This window comes from Hesperophylax consimilis, chromosome 24 (genome assembly GCF_061612785.1).
Source record: "Hesperophylax consimilis isolate HC1 chromosome 24, BYU_Hcon_1.0, whole genome shotgun sequence".
Taxonomy (NCBI): domain Eukaryota; kingdom Metazoa; phylum Arthropoda; class Insecta; order Trichoptera; family Limnephilidae; genus Hesperophylax; species Hesperophylax consimilis.
This window is the reverse complement of record NC_142859.1, coordinates 26,213,112-26,225,758: the sequence shown is the minus strand read 5'-3', so window position 1 is coordinate 26,225,758 and position 12,647 is coordinate 26,213,112. Positions and strand designations below refer to the sequence as shown.

The following is a 12,647-nucleotide window of genomic DNA, read 5'->3' as shown; positions in this document are numbered from 1 at the left end:
TATAAATTATTAGTTAACGACAATCTAGAAAAACATTAAAATAACATACCTTTGCACTCCTTCCTCTACATGTAATACTTCTTGGTTAGACAGACTGACATAATTAGGCACTTTGCCCACAGGGGTACCTACGCAAAATCTGATACTTATTTTGTACACTCACGTCTCAAATAACTTCTTCACGAACAATCCGTGCATTTTACTATTGAAATCATGACACCCACATCGCCACCAATCTTCAAAATTAGAATGCCATAACCTCACTTATAACTAAACAGTTGCTGTTGCTGTCATTTTTATTATTTTAGTTTATTGGGTAAACAAACAATTTTCCAATTTTATATGAATACCTAATTACATTTTTGCATTAACCAGTGAAGTTTCCACATACGTTTGTGTTTCGTCCCTCCTACAATGTGAGTCTCTACAAAGTAGATTCATTACTTCTTTTAATCAAAAAAACCATTCACACAGCATCACCAAAGACAACATAGGTAGGCTGTCAGGTAAATTATTTTGCTTATGGCCTCCTGTAGCGTGTCTGGCTACCTAGGACAATCTCAGTATGGAATACACTTAAGATCTGGAGTATTTAATAAATGCTGAATGGCTTGCAGGTCATACGTCCGTTCTATCAGATGATTTCTAACGAGGGAAGCAACAGGAAGTGAGCTGGCTACCTAGGGCTATATCAGTATGGAATACACTTAAAATCTGGAGTACTTATTTAATAAATGCTGAATGGCTTGCAGGTCATACGACCGTTCTATCATAGACTTTCTAACGAGGAAAGCAACTGGAAGTGAGTTAGCTGCCTAGGGATCAGCTAGCATCGCTGTATTCATAACCATTCGGGTACAGCTGACATGCTATCTCTGTCAGATGTACCGCGATCTATGGAAATACTTTAAAACTACACTGGATAATAATAATTTCGATATACATTATACCGACAAACGGTGGGCAGAATCGAAACTACAACCAAATAACAACACCACACTTACCTACTATTGTTCACTGCGCTTTCTTTACGAACACTGTCTTAATTATTTTAAATAGAAGCAAGTGCCATGTCACACCAATCAGGTGTGACTATTACCTAACTATTCAATATCCTTTAGCAGCAGAAGGACTCAAGGCCATTGACCTATTTTCAATATTTAAAAAAATACCAAATATGTAAAATTAATCCTAGTTAAATTGAATTACACACACATATTTTAATTCATTATAAACCCTTTATGTACCATTTTCAAGGTCTGAACTTTTTATGCAAACATCGTAGTTAAATGACACGTGGGGTTGACGGTATCTGTGGTCTAGGTGTAAGTCTATCGAATTGTAATTGGTTTTTTGCGGGTACAAATCCCAGCGTGCGCAAGTCAATTTAATTTGATGAATTTGTGTTATTTCACAATTTAATAGTTAAAAATAATATGTAGTATACTTGCTGCACGCTCCAGAGTGAAAGATACTCTCAGTATCGCCCAGGTGTAAGACCACCATTTAGAATTTAAAAGTTGCTTAAAATAGCTTTAGCCGTGTTTGAACCAGACTGAATAGTCAGGTACTCCTCCATTTTTCTCTTCCCCATCTCCTTCCCCCCCACTACCTTCTGCCTCCCAATATACCCCAATTGAGGATGTCACAGTCTCGTTGACTATCGTACGGTTGGGAGCAGTTGGGACTCTTGTATGGCGTTCACATAAAAAAAAATACAAAAGCAAAAATATGTTTTCAAGTAAATAAAAATAATTAATGCGAATAGATAAAAAAACAAACAATTAGGTAGGTACCACATCTAACAAAATCTGACGTATTCAAATTAAAAATGTGAAAACAGCAAAAACAGCGTAATATTATGCAAATGGGAATATTTAAAAACAACGTTATGAAATGCTTTTCTGAGAGTTTTCTGGGAGTTTCTACCCGGCTTTGCCCGGTTGTCGATAACACATAATATTTTTCTTACTGAATTTTGTCATTTTTTAAACAAATGGATATTCCTAACCTCCGTACTTGTTAAACGTTAGTCGATTAAATTGTTAAATTTGTTTTTTGTGTTGTAATTACCGTACCAAATTCCCAAGCTCACGACCGTCTGGAGCCGGTGAGACTAAGGCAAATCCAATTGGGGTATGTTGTAAGGCTGAAGGTAGTGGGGACGAGAAAGAGATGGAGGAGATCTGGTCACCAAACACGGCCAAAGCCATTTCCAGCAAATTTTAATTTCTGAATGGTAGTATAATATATATAATTTTAATTTTTTTTTTTTTTTATATATTTACTCCACACAGGAGGCCCTGAAGAAAATAATTTCCCTCGGGGCCTATGTCATCTTTGGGGATGCTGTGTGGAGGGTCTTTTTGTGGAGAGGAAGGAGTGAACATGGGTCTTGAAGAGTCCCATGTTGTAGGAGGGAGGAAACACAGAGGCCGGCAGTTCGTTCCACAGCCGAGCTGTTGAACTTAAGAACGAATCGTAGAAGCGACCCGTTCTCATGTGACAAGTGTCAACTGTGTACAAATGTTGGGCGCGCGTTTGGCGTGTATCCCGACTACGCACCGGTGCCGAAGGGATCAATGACGCTAGTTCCTCAGAGCATCTTCCATTGTAATACCGATAGAACAAGGACAGCATACCTACCTGACGCCTGTGCTCTAAAGATTGCAGTCCGTTTGTTAAGATTGGGGAATCTATCAAACGGACCGCCCGTTTCTGCACAGAGTCAAGGGTTTTTTTCAGGTATTTTGGGGCTCCAGACCAGAGATGGCTGCCAAATTCGACAGTAGGGCGCACTTGCGATTTGTACAGGGTGAGCAGTTGTGTACTATTAAAGTATCTGCGGGCCCTGTACAGTACGCCCAGCTTCTGAGAGGCCAACTTTACTCTAGCTTCGATGGAGCCCCCGTACCTGAGCTGGTCACTTATAGTTACACCAAGCATATCAATGGAAGGCCTGTTCGGAAGATTGCTTCCGTTGAAGGAGAAATGAATAAATTGTGAAATAAGACAGATTCATCAAAATAAAATTTACTTGCGCACGCCGGGATAATAACTCGCCACCTTCGACTTTGCTAGTGGAGAGCCTTATCCGTCAATTTTTTTCGTTTACTGAAAAAATAAAAATATGCAAATTTCACAACGCCTGAGCTCACTTCTCGGAAACTTTTAATGTTTCATACCGTTTTTTGCGTTATGGTTAAATTAACAAAATACCTACTTACCGACAACTGTGAGCAGCATATTGTCGAGGAAGAACGCCAGATAAATAATGACTAGAACTGTATATTTGCTTTCCTTCACCGACAGCAGGTAATCAGAAAACGACGAATACTTCATTTTAATTATTTAGTATCACTAAACTTTAGTATTATATTTTCTTTATTCCTTGTGAAATTTTTCCTGTTAAATTTTTGCTTCTGAAATACTTTTTTAATAGAAAAATAATAAACAACACAAAAAAACTTGAATTTAAAAATAATAAAATTTTTCTACGCCCCTTTTGTAAAATAGTTATAGAAATAAAAATTATTTGTCCTTGAACATAACTGTATTTGCAATTATTAAAATTGATTCTGATTAATTTTACCAGAGCCTATTACTCGCTTTGCACAGACGTCTGGATCAAAAAAAAAATCAGTACGAATGATATTTATTATGTGTACAGTCAAAACTTCATGAATTAATCACTACACCACAAATTTACTGGTATTTCAATGACTTCGAATCCAAACAAGAATATTTCTAATTTTCTCTTTAATAAATCATAACCAAAATTTTCCTCTGAACTCATAAGATTTGTAAGTTGGTACTTAAATACCTACCTACATATATCTAAACGATATATTTTATGCCACATTTTTTTTAAAATTTCTAATAAGAAATCAATTTTTTCAAGGAAACAATTATTTAATCAAACTTTTTTCAGGCAGATAAGAGTATAATAAAACATAATATTGAAATAATGCGAATAAGAACATCTTTAGTGAACAGTTAAAACGGCCACTAAAAATAATTTTATAGACAGAATCCAAAACGGTTGGGTTAAAACGGTAACCGGATAAATCGTCACAATGATAATTTAACACAGCTTTAAAAAGTTATATAAAATCATGGAAAGTGATGAAACAAAAACTTTATAAACAGGGTTATGTAGGTTAGGTTAGGTTAGGTTAAAAAAAATCATCTTTCTAATGACTTTATATCACTTTTTAAAAGTGTGTTGAATTGTCACTGTGTTGAGTTAACATGGAACCGGTTAAAACATGTTGCTATCAAATCGAATTTTCGCAAGTTTTATGTCAGAAATCTATACAAATTAGTCATAAATCTCATTTAACGTTACAAATCTTCACATTTGACAACGCCAACTATTAAAAATTATAATGAAATTGAACTTTGACGATTCGGTCAGCCGAACTTTAGCAAGTTGATGGTTGTAACACTTTTTGAAGAAACAATATGCCAGCTTTGAACGTGAAAGCGGACTAAAGCTTGCGAGAAAAATAAAACGTGCCACCTTGTCCGGGTGTCGGTGTGATGATGAAGGGTGGTTGGGGAGGGGTAGGTAAGGCAGTGCGGTAGGGGGAAGAAGCAGGGGGTGGGAGAGGGTGGCGTAAGGTTGTCGCGCTACAGTTAACAAATTGAAGAATGCTGTCAGGAAAATTATTAAATGTCTAAAATTTAAATTTCTTTCGGTGACCTCCAAAAGTTTATTTTTATTTTTTCGAAGTTAATTTATCGGTATCAATCAACTTTATTAGCGTTTTGCCCTTTGTATCCAACGTGGGTGGATCAAAATTCGTTATTATTCCAAAATATATCAAAGGTACCTATCTACTATCTATGTATCTTTTGATTCAAAAATATTCTTGCCCATTAAACAAATTAATTGTGATATTAATTGATTTAACTGACTTATTTTGCAGAATATTAGTTATTTTATTAGTGAGTTGGTACTTTTCTACAAATAAGTTATTGACGTAATGAATGCACCTGACTTACCAAAAAAGATAATAATGTTCCAAATCATAACACGAGGCTTCCAGAGCGGTTCTTTGTTTATTCGTTGAAAACAAACTATTTCTTTAATTCCCCAGTGTGTGATGTTTTTTTAGTATTTACAATGTTTTTTAGTATTTACACCAATGAAGAGAACTAGCTCTTGAATTTGTGTTAAGGAGTAAAAAATAATGATAGTACAGGATGTGATAACATTCTAAAATGTACTTGTTTTTATTATGTTCCGATAGATACATAGATAATATGTTAATCTTGAAATTTTTTTTTTTTTTTTTTTTTTTTTATTTCATATATATCCCGTTAAACTACAGTTAAGTAGTTTGTCAAACAGGATTTTTATTACAACTTTTTACAGATTACAACTTAGACCTTAATTTATACAATAACAATAAACTTACACATTAAATCGCCTAATACAAATTATTTCTACCTAGTAGCCACGTTTTCAGCAAATATCTGACTCTATTTGGAAATTCGCATTTCTTAATATTACCAGGTAGCATATTATATATTTTAGGCACATTATACTCAAGGGTTCGCTGTCCGTATTTATTATTATGTTTAGGTACAAGCATGCCTTCATTCTTTGTGAACCTAGTATTGTGCCCATGTTCAACTTTCCTCTTATACTCAGAGTCAGATATGTGCTGAATTAATATTTTATACCACAATAAGGCCTGCACCGGCAAAACTGTTAAATTTTGATACAAAAGTGAAATGTTTCGTCTTTGCAAAAAAATATTTTTTTTTAACTAGTAATTTAACGATAGAATTTTGTATTGATTGTGCGTAATTTAAATTTGTTTTGCAAGAATGTCCCCAAGTGGTTATTCCATATCTTAAAGTTGATTCCGCGAGTGACATGTAAATAATTCTTAAGGTATTCACAGGAACGAAACACTTCAATTTGTATATTCTACCCACTATCGCCCGCAGCCGTTTACAAATTTTGTGTATTTGTATGTCCCATTTAAAGTAGCAATCAACAGTCACGCCCAAATAAACATATTCGTTTACTAGCTCAATCGTTTCGCATGAGCAGGGCTGCACAATATTTTGATGGATGCAGGTAAAGTTATGAGAAATTATTTCAGGCATGATGGAAACTTTTGCATGTGGAGATCTTATGTGCATGAGTTTAGTTTTTTTTGTATTTATAATTAATCCTACGTCATGACACCATTTAATCAGAGATATAAAGTCTTCTTGCATATATTTAATCGCAGTATATAATTGTTCATCCGATATGACCAGTGCCGTATCGTCAGCATATACAAAGTGTTTAACATGTGAGAATAGTTTACTCATTATTGATACAAATATTATATAGAGGGTGGGTCCCAAAATTGACCCCTGCGGGACACCGGCGTACATTTTTTTTTCCCACTCAGTTTTTCAAATATTTTATATTAAATAATGTAGGTACTTGTTTTTAGCGGGTAATCAAATTTATGCAATTCTTTTCTTAAGGGTTATCACATCATCCGTTTTCGGTCGTGATAAAGGGAATCACTCTGCCAACGTAGTTGTTAATTTTAAAGTAAAAAACCCTTTTATGAGTGCCAGATTATAATTGTCAACACTGGGCAAGGTCCAGAGTAACGTTTCTTTCCACACAGAGTGGAAGATACTCTCAGTATCACCCTGGTGTAAGACCACCATTCAGAATTGAAACGTTGCTTGAAATTGTGTTTGCTGTTTGGTGACCAGATCTGAATATCCAGGAAGGTGGTGGAGTCTCCACCTTTCTCTTCCTAATCTCCTACCCATACCTATTTCCTTCAGACTAACAACACACCCCAAATTGGGATGCTTAGCCTCATTGGTTCCAGACGGTTGTAAACAGTTTTTTTTTTATTTTTATTTTATTTATTTATCCTTATAAAGTTTTTTACAAGTGGTTTTTCGATGCCCGTCTCACTAGGGTAAACCTGTGTCGAGACAGACATAGAGTACATCGATGTATATACATATAGTTAAGTGAATATCAATAAGGGTAAATACAAAATATAAAAATACAATCAAAAGAACGGTTGGGTTAATCCTGTTAAGATTGTGTTCATTACAAATGTGGGAAAATATAAATAGATCATTTAAATTAAGTTTGAATTTGGTCGTGTGTAAATAGTACTTGTTGTCTATGTGCAATTTGGTTTACATATGCTTGCAATAGTGGGACGCCCTGTGATTGCAATCCATTTCTTTATTTCGTGTTTAAATTTTGTCATTGTTTCTAATTGTCTGATCGTAGTTGGTAGTGTATTGTATAGTTTGCAAGCTATGTTTTTAAAATGTCTTCGTCCGAATGAGGTTTTAGCAAAAGGAGTTTGAAGAAGTTCTTTGTTTTTGGCTCGGGTATTGTGAATAGTTTGTGTTGGTTTGTATAGTGATTTATTGTTCTGGTGTAAGTTGACCAAGATGGATCTTGCATACAGCTGTTTTATGTCCATAACATTGATAGTATTGAAGATCGTATCAGTGCTGGTAGAAAGAGGAACCTTAAAGATTATTTTAATGATTAATTTTTGTGCTTTTATAATGGGGTCGATGGCACTAGAAGAAGCTGGAACACTTGTGCCGTTTCACATCTAAAAAAAGGTTTAAATAGTTGATGCGTGATTAACATCCACTTTACAATGTACCAAAAAATCAAATAACGAGTCTGATTTAAATTCATCGCTCTGACTACACTTGTGCGGAAATAAAACTAAAAGGCGCTTTATCAAGTCTGGCAACATAAGCGACCTGTTGCCCGGTGGTGTCGGAGCTAGATAACCTGATTTGTCCTATCTGCGGAGGCACAGCCTTCCATAGTAATTGGAACACCTCCCTTGGCTACCCCATCACACCCCAATCCCACCCACCACCCCCACACCTCACGGCCAATAAACTCCTCCAACCGATACAGAGCCTGCCAACAAGGGGTGAAAACAAGTTGCTTTCTTTTAAACATGAATTTATTATATTCTAGCTGTACCCCGCCACACTGTGGCTCAGTCTATCTGTGCATATATAGAAACATTAGCACCTGTTAGTTTTATTTCCAAAAGATGGCGCTGTTTAAAAAAAGCATATTTTTTACATATACCTCCAAAATATACTAGACGGAATATTTTATTCTACAACAATAACTTCGCAACGAATCTGTGTTAGAAAGAATACATAGGTTGGGCAATGAACTAAGTGATGTCGCTGACATATTTAATTTAAACTTCAATACATTTAAAGCCAAATTAGTCCACCACTTTTTAAATGTAAATAATGTATGAGAAATCATTATATTTTATTTCGATTTTCTATTGTTTGTTTTATACTGTTGTTAAAAATGAAATTTGTAATTGTTATGCACTTAAAAGCCCAATAGGGCGTCAATAAATAAATAAGTAAATATTTGTTCAATAGATGGCGCTGTTTTTTTTCTAAAGAGCATGTTTTACCTGTCACAGGTGACATCTGTATTATACTAGGGAATCCCCTGCAATGTTTCGCCATTGCTAATGTCTTTCTCGGGCGCCTCCGACGTCTTCCAACATTCACTACTGTATACCTCAATGTTACTGTTGAATTTGAATAACTACATTACATCGACTCAGTATCTCATTAATCACTAAAGCACTTGAAGAAGAATGACACAAAACTGCGCTAAAAACTTAAACGATGTCGATATCGGTCCATTGTTTTTCGAGTTTTGGGAGCACAAACATACACAGGCTGAATTTTTATATGTTAAGATTATAAACCAGTTAGAATTTAACTTAACCATTTGGAATGCATTTTATAATATTAAATGTTATCCTGCCACAAACCACCTTCTATGAAGGGAATTAAAAGTTGTGGTTGTATGTATTTTTGGATGAGAAATCTATTTTTTTTTACTTCTTGACAGCGCCATCTATCGGGCCCAAAACTATTCTATATTTCAAGCTTCACAATCAAATTCACAACATTTTATTGAAATCGGGTGGGCGGTTTTAGAGATTAGCGATTTGTTCGAAGACAGTGACAAGTGATTCTTTTATATGGTAAAAAGTCACGCGTATTCGAATGCAATGTTGTGTTAAACTTTCAAAGCAATCGGTCAAGAACTTAATTCGAAGATATATGATTTTGAAAAAACGAACAATTAATTTATTTATTTATATAGTTTAATAATAACACCATGTATAATCAAGGACTGCATTATACATATTTTGGCCTCCGTGGTCGAGGGGTAAAGGCTCTCGACTATGATTCTGAAAGTTGTGAGTTGAAATTATTGAAACGTTGCGTTGTGTTTGGTAACCAGATCTGAATATCCAATGAATTCCCCATCATCTTCTTATCCATCTCCTTCCCTCACCACTACCTACAACCTCACAACATGCTCCAATTGAGGAAGCCATAGTCTCACTGGCTCCAGAAGGTTGGAAGCAGATGTGACGATATTCAGAAAAAATCACAGTACAATATTATGCTTTTGGTCAATATATTAAGCTTTATTGAAAATAGAAAATCACAAACCTTTGTAAAATCACGAAATCTAACTTTACTTGTCAATATTATCCCTGAGAAATTTAAATAAAGGAAATAAAATCAAATAAAGAAATTTTATGATAAAAAAATTATATTGTGGTCAGTCCAATTTTAAAAATAAAATTGAAAATATATTTCTGTTAAAATACTTATTATAGGAAGTTAGTTTATCGCTTGTATGAATTCTTGACAGATTAGCTACAATTTTCAAAACAATTAAAATAATTTTCTGTAAAAATGTTATATTATAGGAAAGTACTTTATCGCTTGTCTAAAATCTTTTGCAATAAGTTCTAATTTTAAAAATGACACGTATTATATTGGATGTGTTGCTTTCAAAATCGGTACAGATTGCGTCAAGAATCATACTACCGAGAAAGTACTTACCTGTATGAGAATATTATTAGAATTATTTTAACACTAAAATTATTATAATTCTAAATTTGAAATATATATTTCCTTTGAATTTCTAATATAAATAAAGCCTTCGTTTTTCATCCCTGTTAACAGGACTTAAAGATAAAAATAAATTGATACGGACTGCTGATAAGTGAATACAACCTGAATTGAACATGATTACAGAATAATTGGAATCTTTTGTACCGCAACAGATGTGTCTCTTTGTGCATTGTGAGCATGCGTAATTTCCTCCCTAAATACAGGGTAGTTAACAATTAGTTAACACCCAACCCATGTATGAGTTTTATTATTATCTGAAAATGATTGATTCGAGGGAGTGTTCTTAGGCAGGGTCCATTCAATGACAATAATATGATTTTTGGGTGATGTGGTTAGAACGAATTAATTAGATTAATCGCACAAGGAAAACTTGTAAAGGTGTTGTAGGAATGAAAGTGCGGGAGGTGATTCCACGTGATGGTAGAAGTAAAAAATAAAAATATTTTTTATCGATATTCCTTGTTTATTTTTCAATAAAAAAACATTTTTTATCAGAAAAATATTTTTTTTCCTATACAAACAATTCAACGTTTTTTACCTAAAAACTACCTTGACGAACACCCTGGATTCGCCGCACACCCTGTATAAGATAATGTGGGTCTCAGTGGGTACTTTGCTCGTACTGAGGACCCCATATTACAATTATTTAATATAATTCAATTCAAAAACAAATTTGAATAAAAAATTGAAATAGAACTAAAATAAAATACAATTAGATCAACTAAAATAAAATACTACAAAAAGCAATTAAAAAAATCGGCAAATTTAATGGGGTGTGGTTGTATATAATGAAATTTGTATTGTAATGGTATTGTGCATTATGAATATATGTTTTGTTCTTCCACGTCATAAAATTTATGTAATTGTCTTTATTGTTCTATTCATATTTTAATGTTGTATCTGAAATGTTTTTGTTTCCATCATTGTATGAGTGGCAGCGATGTGTGTGTATGCGTATGAGAGATATACTTATTTGTAATTTACGGCGGCTGCCCGAACCGTAAATTGTGTTCAGGAGATGGGAGATTGAAATGAGTGTCTGCAGTATTAATTAAATTTATTCGAGAAGACGAATATTACAATTTTACAGAACGCGGAGACGGTGGAAGAAAAAGGAGAAAGAGTGGCGGTAGGATCGAAGGTTGAAACAGGAATGGAGATTTCTCTTCTCGTGCTCGCTTGCGTCTAGCGGCGGATCAATTCACGTTAGTATTGCCACATGTGGGAAGAAATAAAGTAGTCCCACATATGTATCGTGTGAAAGGTTATTGAATGCTTATTGGCTGGTATTAATTGTGTCTTTGTCCAAAGCTTGTGTTAACCGTCGGAGTTTTTTATAGTTTTTTGAACGCTTGTCTAACTATTCCAAACAATTACTGCAAGGGGCGGCACAACAACATGTCTCCTAATATTTTCAAAATAAATATTGAAGGTTTCAAAAGGCAAATAAATAATGTCTCTAAATCAATAATCCTCGGCACGGGAGATCCCGGTGAGGATGTCATTATATGCTATTGTTACAAAAAAAGATAATAACACACTTATTTAAATTTAATTTTTATGTTCGGGTTAAATCTTCCCCACAGGAATAACAAAGCCCTTCCAAACACTTTTATTTACAAATGATTATCTAGTCAGTCCACATTATGCAAGTGCATTATATGAGCATAATAAATACAAAACAATACAAGAACAAAACGTCAAATCACCAGAGATCAAATGGGAAAATAATTCACAGACTCCAGATATTTTCATATCAGATGGTTCGGCTCGGTAGAACTCCTAACTGGACCTATAAATCCTACTGATCCGTCAGTATAAATATTAAAAAAATCTTTCGTAATCCCACATGGATTTAAAATGACTGATTTTTGCATTTATAAATTTTTATAAATTTATACATTTTTTGACAGATTAAAAAAAATAATTTGAATGAGAGAGTTAGGTATAATGCCAGTAGCCGAAATAACAAACTATGATATTTTTATAGTCTGAGAATGTCAAATTCTTTTAATCTCATTTCCTAAATCTGTGTATTTACTATTTTATTAGGTTTATTCCCCACAAAACATAAATTTGATTTTGATACCAAGATAACCAACCAAACTGGATCAATCCTTTTAATCAAAAAGTTTAGCATAATTTAGTACGATTATGCGTAAGTTATTTATTTGTGTTTAAAATTATAAAAAAATAGATTTTTTAGGTAACTTTGGCAATTATTTGTGAATTAATGCAAATTATTCAAAATACTATATATTTTCCTTATCTTTGATTCAAATATGATGAAATAAAAAATAAAAAACTACAAAAAAAAATTTTAACTGGCTTAAATTTAAATTACATATGACAGATTTACGTTGGCACACAAATTTGTCATGTATAATTTTCATTAAAAAAAACGCTTTTTTCAGTGTGCTATATTTTATATTTAATTATTTTGGCATTTTGATATATATATATTTAAAAAAATATTGAACTAAAAAAAAAAAATAATTCTTTAAATTCCACTTGTTTCTCAGATACTTTTATTTTAATTTATCACAAAAAAACTGAGGATTACGTTTCAAGGTATTTAAAAACAACGAATTTCAGCGCCCTTGGCATGTTTTGTTAATTTTTCAAAAATGACTCCAGAAGCTGGTAAAATC

General features: G+C 33.5%; 1 protein-coding gene across 1 annotated transcript in view; it reads right to left on the bottom strand.

Annotated features, from left to right (window-relative positions):
• LOC149412134 (synaptic vesicular amine transporter-like) overlaps positions 1–4,406 on the bottom strand; it is a 28,953-nt gene extending 24,547 nt beyond the window's left edge. The window contains exons 1-2 of the mRNA XM_089646402.1: positions 4,359–4,406; positions 3,228–3,422 (exon numbers count right to left, since the gene is read on the bottom strand). Coding sequence (XP_089502528.1) covers positions 3,228–3,342 — 115 coding nt within the window. The 5' untranslated portion in view covers positions 3,343–3,422; positions 4,359–4,406. The remainder of the gene's footprint in view (positions 1–3,227; positions 3,423–4,358) is intronic.
• Positions 4,407–12,647: the final 8,241 nt, after the last annotated feature.